Raw genomic sequence first — 11,028 nt, 5'->3', positions numbered from 1 at the left:
TGTGCTGGGAGGACATTTTGCAGCACGAATAGTTTTCCCTAAGAAAAATAACTACAAAGGCGCACAGAGTGACAGGGAAAAGCCGCTATCAAAGGTGCATGGGGTGACTGTGTGTCCAAAAGGTCATGCAAACAAACCGGACTGCCAACAATGCCAAGGGCTTCAAAATCCGCTGTAACAAAACGGCTCTGGCTTTGTATGTGTCCTGTAATATTTTGCAGGGAAAACCTGACCTGTTATTATTACCAAAGCAGGGTCATAATGCAACAACCTGCATACGCATTTCTGAAACTGTATGGGGTTAGTATGAAAGTCGAAGGGATGATGAGTCGCTGCTTTTTGAGGCATGCTGTGTTGTACTGTATGCTGTAGCATTTTAAAAAAAAAAAATAATTTGGTATCTGAAATGTAAGCGATCCTTCTGTAAGCAGGAAGAAAACACAGCGCCCCCATTTCAGAACCGCCCTCACCTTTCCCCTGCTGGATCACTACAACACAGACGAGCATGCATCTGCATCTGAGCTTTACAGGACAATGCCTCTATCTTAAATTGTGTACTTGTCAATCTGAATCGAATTGCTTGGATATGACGGTTCACTTTCATAATTGTACTGTTAAATATTCTATAAAGTAGGGGAGTTCTACTACATTGATTCCAATGAGAAGTCTACCATTTTAATAAGCCCAGATCTACAGCTCTGACCACAAGTTTTGCATCACCCTATAGAATTAACAAATTTTGCTTCAGAAAGTCGAATGAAACCTGCTGAATTAAATGTTAACATATCTGATTGCATACCGTTTTGTAGTTTGCCATAAATGACGAACTGACAAAAATAAATTGAAAAATGTGACATTTCAAAATCTAACATGAAATACTACTGTACTACTATTATGGCTTCCGGTAGACTTTTACGATATCATTTTGTAGTTTATTTGATTACAGGATGTTAAATAAAAGATCTAAATTATGTTCATATAGGGTATATATATATATATATTTTTTTTTTCTAATTCTAGGTGATGCAAAACTTTTGGCCATAGGTGTGTGTGTGTGTGTGTGTGTGTGTGTGTGTGTGTGTGTGTGTGTGTGTGTGTGTGTCTGTGAAAACCCTAACTTGTCAATAGTGTTTATTTTTGTGGTTTTAATTTTGTGTTACATTGATGTGAAGTGTCACAGGAAAGGGTTAATCCCGAACAATATTGATGCAAACATTTTTTTTAGGGTGAGTGAATCATACCCACAGTAGTACATTATTATTTTATAACATTCACAGCCACTGTTATTTTCAATACTAGCCCCACTGCAATATGTTGATGCAGATGACATGTTTTGACACGAGATTGGGAAATACTAGTCATTAGCTTCTAATTAGCTCTTAATTAGCATTGTGAGTTTTGGAAGGGGTTTTAAAGCTGAGATGGTTACAATAATAATTTAAGCCAGCTCACAGTGCTCAATAATTCATGATTCTAATTGAAATGTCTTGGGCTTCCACGTACTGTACTACGCTATACTAATCTATAACCTACCTGGCAGCAATCTCAATAGCTTTTGTGCAAACCGGAAGCTTTTTATATTGTGATGCATGAATATCAGTATTGACTGATGATAAATAAAAAATCAGAATGCAGTGTAAGCTTTACAAATCTTTTCAACTAAAAGACAATGGATTTTAAATGACACAGAAACAGCTTGATTAAATAAATAAAGAAATACTAGAGAACTTTTTTTTATCACTTAGTCTTTTTGGGTGCAATTTATATATAGTCTTATCATACAAACTGAAGGAAATGTTTCTAAAAATGTCCTAAATAAATTGTATTTATTTTATTTGCTCTGTGTGCATGTTTTAAGTTATATATATATATATAAATAGATATATTATTATTTTTATTTTTTTTCGATAATTCATTGTCATAGGGCAGCAGTGTGGAGTAGTGGTTAGGGCTCTGGACTCTTGACCGGAGGGTCGTGGGTTCAATTCCAGCTGAGGGACACTGCTGCTGTACCCTTGAGCAAGGTACTTTACCTAGCTTGCTCCAGTAAAAACCCAACTGTATAAATGGGTACTTGTATGTAAAAAATAATGTGATAACTTGTAACAATTGTAAGTCGCCCTGGATAAGGGCGTCTGCTAAAAAATAAATAATAATAATAATAGTTAATGCAGAGCCGTGCTGTCAGTAACACTGTAATAGTATATTTTACTGTAAGACTAGAGACACCATTTTCACATATATTTTTTTGACCGATCAGAGAAAGCACTCTGCAGTTCCCATTCTAAGCTTTTAATGAATTCTCCTCGGCGCATTTGCAGTTGTATTTAGACGGATCAGCAAAGAGAAAAGACAAAAACAAGCAAATGAAACAACAGAGAAATAGGGGAGGCAGGAGGGGGGAGGGGGGGGGGGGCGGGATACACAGAAAGAATGGAGAAGGCACGGTGCCCCACTGTTCATATTCGCTCATAGAGGTGATGACAGGGTCACCGCCACAGAAAGGGAAAGTAGACCCCGGGGGGGGGGGGAATTTGCATATTTTAGGGTGGTTTTATTGGAAAAAGTTCCGCTTGCTACTGGGTTTGAACTGTATTCAGCAGGGGGAGGGTTAAGGGTGATGCATCATTTCAGTTGCTGGCAGATTCAAAAACTGTCAAATACTGTACCTGGGTGGCTGCAATGATTAGGGCAGTTTGCGTGTGTGTTCACTTGCCTTTATAAAATAAGGACTTTCGTATATGTAAACGCAACAGTGTAGCACAGTGCAGAATCGGGATATAGTTTATCAGAAGAGACTTTTGTGTGTGGGAGTTAGAAGGGCCTGTATTAAATTGCAGACATGCGCTGTAGTTATACTTTGCAATATCAATACTAAACATTATATAAAGGTTTACTAAAAGGACAAGAGTCTTTAATTAACTCCTGGGTTTCATGCCATTTACATGGGATTGTCTCCTTTCCAAAAAACAGTAGTTCAAAAGAAAATATTTCCTATGGAAACTGTTTTCACTTTTAATTGAACTTATATAATGATGGGCTTCAGTGAGTTACAGGAAAATAATGTCATATATTGTTTCGAGACCGAAGGTCGAATAATTTATAAACTGTCACAGAAACCCGAGATGGAATTGTTTTCCTGTGACTCACTGAAGAGGCCCCATCTATTATTTTTTATATTGCATGGATACCCTTGTGATGTTAATATTAAACTACTGTGGTATTATTACTGTGTTATTATGCTTTTTTTTTTATAAAGAATGGCTCAGGATGCAAATATAGCCTTCATCCATATATATATATATATATATAGTGTGTGTGTGTGTGTGTGGAGTAGTGGATAGGGCGCTGGACTCTTGACCGGAGGGTCGTGGGTTCAATCCCACGTGGGGGACACTGCTGCTGTACCCTGGAGCAAGGTACTTTACCTAGATTGCTCCAGTAAAAAACCCAACTGTGTAAATGGGTAATTGTATGTAAAAAATAATGTGATATTGTAAGTCGCCCTGGATAAGGGCGTCTGCTAAGAAATAAATTATATATATATATATATATATATATATATATATATATATATATATATATATATATATATATAAAACCACACACGGGTGCAGAACCATAGAATATATCATGAAATCTTACTTGAACTATGCAACACCAAAAACCTGCTTGTGATTTTGAAGCAGCAATCCTCAAATCCAGTTACATGAATGCAGGGAGATATGCCGGATCTCGTCCTTTAGCGGAGGGCAGATGGTAACTGGTTGAGCCCCACCCCTGCATACAGATTGAACCCATAGAGCCGTCTGAGAGAATGAATGAGGAGGGGAGGGGGGCGAGTTGGCATCAATAGCGGCTGCATTTCAATTGCTTTCTCTATTATAGTCAGACCTGCTTCTCCCATCTGTCCCCATCTCCCCCGTCTATTGTTGATAGATTTCTGATGCAGAGTACGGAAGGGGGGTGGGGGTGGGGGTGGGGGTGAGGTTGGCTGTATTGTTAGAATTGGTTTAACTGCAGAATATCTGTTTTTTTTCTTATTGTCTTGGTGAATGATCTTCAATGGCAATGCAACCAGACCATGTCTGTATATTGCAGGCGATTGCAGGTGCTGGTATAATGGTAGAAGCCGTCCATTGAAAAGGTATCGGGTTTTTTACTGCATCTCCATCTCGACCCCTTTTTTTGTTTGTTTCTTATTAAATGTTTGTGCTTGTGAATAATTTAGAAGGCAAGCGATGGTTTCCCCGTAAATCAGAGTTTTAAGGAGCGTGGATTTAAAACCGCAGTCCTTCTAGAAGGCGGCGTGATCGGTTAGCGAGTTAAAACCCGAGAGAATAGGATTTTTATTTTTCAACCGCCGCCCCTTAATAATGACAGCTGACCTTATCAAGCTGCATTAATAGGAACCTAAAATACTGTTCGGTTTTAACGGTTGGTTTCACTATAGCCCATGCTATGTGGGGTCCAGGCTGTTGATCCTCGCTTAAACAGAAAGCCAATTCACACACACACAAACAGACACTGACAATACATCAACCGACAGCTGTCCATCTGTCTGCCCGGCCACCCTCGCTGCGTGTGTGGTGAGTTTGAAAAGGGGGTATAATCTGAAACCACCCCTTCTGTTTTCCCTGTTTTGTTTCGTCTCCTGTAGTAAAACTATACGACGCCAACGTTGCTATTTTAAACTTTAGATCCCTAAAAGCCTACTTAATTTCACTCAACGCTGAAATTAATTAAAACGGGCTTGCCAAAATGCGCTTGTCGTATTTTTTTTTATTCAAGGTTTATGTTGAGCACGATCGCCCTCTAGCGGGCATCATCAATATTGCACCTCAATACTAATACAGCAGTATGATTTTTTTTAAATGTTGCATGCAGTATTTAGGTTTTATTCTCCTGCTCTGAAAACGACATTTGCTAATCTTAATTGCAGAATATTCATTTCAACACACACACACACGCACACACGCACACACACACACACACACACACACACACACACACACACACGCACACACACACACACACACACACCACACAGATATATTAATACATTCCTTCATTTTTATTTCGTTTTTTTAAACTGCACGTTTTCACTTTCAGTTACCTTTCTTGTTCATGCAGTATTTCTAGTGATTGCTGAGTATCACAAAACAAAAGGAATCTAACCATCACCTCTCTGGAACGGTTTCCATGGGAAGGTGAGTTGCCATAGCTACCGTGCATGCTGCACAGAAAGCGAGGAGAATAGCAATCAATTTCTCAGTCGGCCACAAACGGACAGCCTTTTTTTAGAACATGTAATACATTACTTCAGCCCACGCACACGCCGACACATACGGGATGCGGCGTGAATACAAATGCAAAACATCATCATGCGTCTGTACGCTAGTGTGGCGCTGCGTTTCATTTTATTGTCTTGGCGTTTACAATGTTTGTATTTAAATCAAACTTTCCCATTTCCACCTTCAGACATTGCAAGCTGTATGCCGAACGGATTACACGATGCACGTTTGTATTTGCTGTTTACAACAGCAACAAAAAAACTATAAAGATAATATACCAATAAATGGGGCAGCAGTGTGGAGTAGTGGTTAGTGCTCTGGACAATCCCAGGTGGGGGACACTTCTGCTGTATCCTTGAGCAAGGTGTTTTACCTAGATTACTCCAGTAAAAAACCCAACTGAATAAATGAGTAATTGTATGTAAAAATAATTTGATATCTTGTAACAATTGTAAGTCGCCCTGGATAAGGGTGTCTGCTAAGAAAATAAAAAATACAACACATACGAAATAAATAAAGCGGTCTAATAGCTACAGCAGAAATCAAATAATAAAAAAAAACACCTAAATATATATTATAGTTCAGGGCAGGAAAAACGACACAACTTTTCAAAGGAAGCCCATCTTCACCGGGCTCCACATATTTGTGAACAGCACAGACTTGAATGGAATGTTCTACACGTCTGCGTATTGAGGTGAGGTCATGAGGGAGGAGGAGGTGGGGAGAGCAAAGCATCTCGGGAGATGAAGTCCATAAGCTTTATGACTTAGTAACCCGTTAGCTACAGACACGATCTCTAAATAAATAATGTAGTCATTGATTTAGGGGAAAAGCACATCAGTATTATGTCGGGGGGTGGGGACACAGAAGCACCACGTATGCAGTTCTATCTTGATGATAAAGAATATTAAAATGGCTATATGGTAATGTTGCGCTGAATCGGCCAGTACACATTGGTTATCGGGTGTTCTGTGTTATTTTATCAAAAATTTTGCTCTGTAATATTTAACTTGGCGATATACACGGTGTTAGTTTAGTTTAAACATTATTGGTATACATAAAATACACTGGCGTCGTAAAATCAAATAAACAGTTAATTGCATAAATCTAAACCTGTATTTCGTAATTAGACCTACCGTAAACACACACAAAACTAGGATAACAAAACGAATTGAATAAAACTGAATTGTATTGAACAAATATAAATATCAAAGCAATAAGGAAAACAAAATATTTTTGCCGGGTGAAAATCCTTCTCTGTTTGCCAAACGCAGAGACGGCGGCGCACCGCCCAGAACGTCTGCGTAAAGAACTACAACTCCCAGAGCGCACCGCTTCGAAGTTGTGTAAGTTATTCAGTTTAGACGCTGGAAACACTTCCTCTGAGGCGGAGAGCCACGGGCGGCCGAGTAAGTGAAAACAAAACAAAACAAACACACAAAAAAAAAACAAGGGAAAAAAAACAAAACAACAAGGGGATCGGACCAAAGAGCGAAAAAAATAGAATAATAAATACAATCGGGATTGGACTAACGACTTAGACTTGAAAAGGGTGAATTGAAAACGTCAGAAAAAAATGTCCTCTGCCGGACAAGCGAGTTCCAGAAGGCAATGGTGCTACCTGTGTGATTTACCCAAGATGCCCTGGGCTATGATATGGGACTTCAGCGAGGCCGTGTGCCGTGGTTGCGTCAATTACGAAGGTATTGACAGGATTGAGCTTCTCATCGAAACAGCCAGGCAGTTAAAACGTACTCACGTTATGCAGGACGGGAGGTCTCCGGGTCCCCAGGCCGGAAAGCACGGCCCAGGCGGCAAAGAGGGCTCCCTGGAAGGAGGGAGGCAATCCGTGGACAGGTATGAGAGAGGGAGAGGGGAATATGGGGTCTCCCAGAGGCTGCCCAATGGGCTGCCCAGGCCTGAAGATGGGGGGCCCCCAGAAGCAAACAGACAGAGCCCCAATCCTAGAAGGGGCATTGTTGGGGCCGTGCCACCCAGTCTGGTGGCACAGGGGCTGCTGGCAGCGGTCCCGGGTTTGAATACCAGGGGCGGGGGCACCTCCTTGACCATCACCGGCCCGATGTTGGGCGAAATGGGCAAGCGGGGGGCCCAGGTGGCGGTGGGGGGGCTGGGCCCATTCGCGGGCGACTATGAGAAGGAGCTGAAGGAGAAGCAGAGGAGCGTGGAGGCCCTGGCGGAGCTGTCGGAGAGCGTGCGCAGCCGGGGCGAGGAGTGGGCCGGCCGGCCCAAGCAGGTGCGCGAGACCCTGCTGGCCCTGTCCAGCTGTGCCCCCTTCAACGTGCGCTTCAAGAAGGACCACGCCGTGGCGGGGCGCGTCTTCGCCTTCGACACCAAGCCCGGCCTGGATTTGGAGCTCAAGGTCTTCACCGAGTACCCCTGCGGTTCCGGTAACGTCTTCTCCAGCCTCCTGGGTCTGGCCAAGCAGATGTTCCACGACTGCATGAAAGACGCCGGCAAGGCCATCAGCTCCGGGTTCAAGTACGTGGAGTACGAGAAGAGGCACGGTACCGGCGACTGGCGGCTTCTTTCCGAGTTCCTGGCTGAGCCGGTCCGAGCTTTCAAAGAACCCCCGGCCCACGAACTCTTCCCCCAGCCCTATCTGGACCCCAGCTGCCCCATGCTGCCAACCGCCTTGTGCGGGCTGGGCCGGAACATGCCTCCCAGAGGAGGTGTGCGCCGCCGAAAAGCTTCCCCGGAATCGGAGAGCGGGGACGCGGGGAGGATGGGAGAGGAGCACAGGCAGCACTGGCTTCCCGTTTCCTCGGGGGGCGTGTACGCAGGCGTGCCCCACTTGCTGACCTCCGCAGCTGGCCAGCCCCAAGACGGGGAGCCCTCGCCCATCACGGCTCTCATGAGTGTGGCCGACAGCCTGGGCGCGGGGCAGTCCCCGAAAGACGCCACCTCTTCTGCGGCCGCCTCCTCCGCCAACAGCAGCAGCCTGGTCCATTCCTCCCCGGCCGGGCAGCATCGGAGACTGGCCGGCTCTAGAAACGGAGACCAGCAGCAGCAGCAGCAGCAGCAGGTTCAAGGACCTTCCAGTAACAGCAGCAACAGCAGCAGCTCCCTCCCTGGAGCGTCCGGCAGCGAGCAGAGCACAGGAGTGGAAGCATCAGGGGCCAGCAGCGTCCCGCTCTGCTGCACCATCTGCCACGAGAGACTGGAAGACACCCACTTTGTCCAGTGTCCCTCCGTGGCCAACCACAAGTTCTGCTTCCCCTGCACCCGGGATTTCATCAGGGCGCAGGGGGCGAGTGGTGAGGTTTACTGCCCCAGTGGGGAGAAGTGCCCCCTGGTGGGCTCTAACGTGCCCTGGGCTTTCATGCAGGGGGAGATCGCCACCATCTTAGCAGGAGATGTCAAGGTAAAGAAGGAGCGTGACCCCTGAACGACCCCTGGAAGAAATATATTTGTGTTGCTTTATTTGTATTTCTGTAATTTCATTAAGGGGGTGGGTGGTGGTGTAGGCAAACAGGTCTTTGTATTTGAAACCGTCTGACTGTCTTTTTATATATATTTGTTATATTTCTTGTAGACAGTTTAGACTGCGGCTGGTTTTATTTTTTGTCGTTTTGAAGCAAAAAAAAAAAAAAACTGGACTATTTCACTTTGACAGACTTTGTTGTAGTTTTTAAATATATATATATAATTATTATTTTTTTTTTTAATCAAAGTTCATTCAATGCAACCTCGATTTTTTCCCCCAGTGGCTCCTGTAATATTTCATTTATACACGTCCTGTATCCCCGAATAGCTATCCCATGTAACATAGCTGGATGGTTCAGTTTGACGGTTTCTCAGTTTAGGGGTTTGGGGTGAGATTTCGAGGTGGGTGGAAAGGGAATATGGTGACAGGTCGTGGTTGGTATTCCCCCCCAGGAATGTGGACTGACAGTGACTTTAATGTAGGTCATTTGTGATTTATCTGTAGATCTGTATGTATGAGCTTTTTCAATACAGCGTGGCTATTTGTGTATCATTACCCACCCTTATCCTTGAGTCAATATATAAGCGACCAAAAAGGGGAAGACTGTCACAAGGTGGCCCCTGTGTGCCTTCCTGTTCATAACTGATTGAATCTGCAGCAGAGTTGCAGATAAATGGACTGTTTTATTATCATGCTTCTGGCTTCATGTATAAACAGCAGCAGGTTCTTCATGCAGTCGCTTCTACTGAAATGCATCTATCAAAGTATTCTAGTGTGCCCGGGTGTTAAAATCAATTGACCATTTCATCGGCCCTTTTCACTGCTTCCCTCGTCTAATCCAGCTGCTCGTTTGTAATGTGTTCTTCGGTGTTTGAAGGTACAAACCTCTCCATGGCAGAGTGCTCTTCTGTGCTGGTGCGCTGGTGTTACAGTCCCCCGGATGCTTTGTGTGCTGGACAAAGTGTTCCTAGCTGTCCTACAGTAAAGAATTTACTGCAAAATTATAAGGGCCCAGTAAAATAAAAAAAATCAGGGGGGAGGGGAGAGGTTGGGGCACCAGTATGTGCGGACCAACATGGCGTGTTATCACTATTTTTTTGTAAATTACTGCCATGTAAACTGTAGTTCACCCATAGAAATGTGTATAAACCGCAGTTACATTATGATTTAAAATCACCAAACCACCAGGAAGGGAACAGCAGTTAACCCACAGACTGTAATTAAACTTACAAGCTGTAATTAGACGTGTTTAATCGCGAGATTTAAACATCACCCTGTTTGCCTGGTAAAGGTGCCTTCGTGTCGACCTTTTCAAGACCTCTGTGATGTTGAATTGAAATGATTGAACCCAGTCCAGGTGCTGCCGTGAATTGTGCAACGTTTATATTCGGGCGGTCGCATAGGGCGGCCGTATGATCCCATGTTCAGGAAGACGGCTATTTCAGGTGTTTTAACTAGCAGCGCAGTGCATTCTGGGAATTCTAGTCCGTCCTGTGCTTACTAAAAAGAGGCATTCTCAATGAACAATCACAGTGGCCTATTGAAGCTGTTTAGATGCTAGTTTGTTCCTAGGCTGGTTTCACAGTGCCCGATTACCACCAGTGATGGTTCCTGGGAAGAATGCCTTGTTGTTTTTTAATAACGGTAGAGGGTATGTGACTGTGTTTTTGACAATATTCTAAATGGGGATTGCGTTAGTTTGATAGCTGTGGTTCAAGTGAAATTGCTCTGTTTTTTTTAAGCTGTCAGGCTGTCCTGTATTTTATTCTCTTATGATGCTTGTTTAGTATAAAAAAACAAACAAAAAAAAAAACATTTTGTAAAGACCAAAAAAAAAAAAAAATATCACTTTGTAATAAAGTTCTAATAAATAAAAAATAAAAAAAATGAAACTGTATTTTTTAATTATTATTCTTTTTTTTGTATTATTTATTTACATTTTGGTGGCAAATTTCGGCTGCCTAATTACTGGCTTCAACGTGGTGGCTTTGCAAAGGGGACTAATATCTAAACCACGTGTGGAATGACCCTCCACGACCGTGGTGCACAAGGGTGCTGCAATAATAAAAAGAAGCAATGTGAGGAACGTACCAGCAGGGGGAGCTGTGAGCCTGAGCTTGGCAGACGGATGGATTCTGAAGCTGCTGTAAACTACGTCAGCGAGGTGAGTTTGTTTTGCTAACGCACGTCATAATAAAACCCCAGCTCAGTTTACTGTACTTGAATTTGTTGACAATTTTAAACGTCAAGCGCGTACTGGGGAGCAAATGTAATGGTCTATTAACCCAT

At 43.2% G+C, this 11,028-nt stretch overlaps 1 protein-coding gene across 1 annotated transcript; it reads left to right on the top strand.

Annotated features, from left to right (window-relative positions):
• The first annotated feature begins 6,269 nt into the window (after window positions 1–6,269).
• Window positions 6,270–10,600, top strand: LOC117394389 (interferon regulatory factor 2-binding protein 1-like). Its single transcript, XM_033992614.3, has one exon. The coding sequence runs from the start codon at window positions 6,871–6,873 to the stop codon at window positions 8,698–8,700; it is 1,830 nt and encodes a 609-aa protein (XP_033848505.2). The 5' UTR covers window positions 6,270–6,870; the 3' UTR covers window positions 8,701–10,600.
• Window positions 10,601–11,028: the final 428 nt, after the last annotated feature.

This window comes from Acipenser ruthenus, chromosome 30, assembly GCF_902713425.1.
Source record: "Acipenser ruthenus chromosome 30, fAciRut3.2 maternal haplotype, whole genome shotgun sequence".
Lineage (NCBI taxonomy): Eukaryota > Metazoa > Chordata > Actinopteri > Acipenseriformes > Acipenseridae > Acipenser > Acipenser ruthenus.
The sequence above is the reverse complement of the archived record's forward strand: the minus strand, read 5'-3'. Positions and strand labels throughout refer to the sequence as shown.

Excerpts from the sequence above, each read along its gene's own strand:
- LOC117394389 (XM_033992614.3), top strand. The coding sequence starts at position 6,871 with ATGTCCTCTGCCGGACAAGCGAGTTCCAGAAGGCAATGGTGCTACCTG.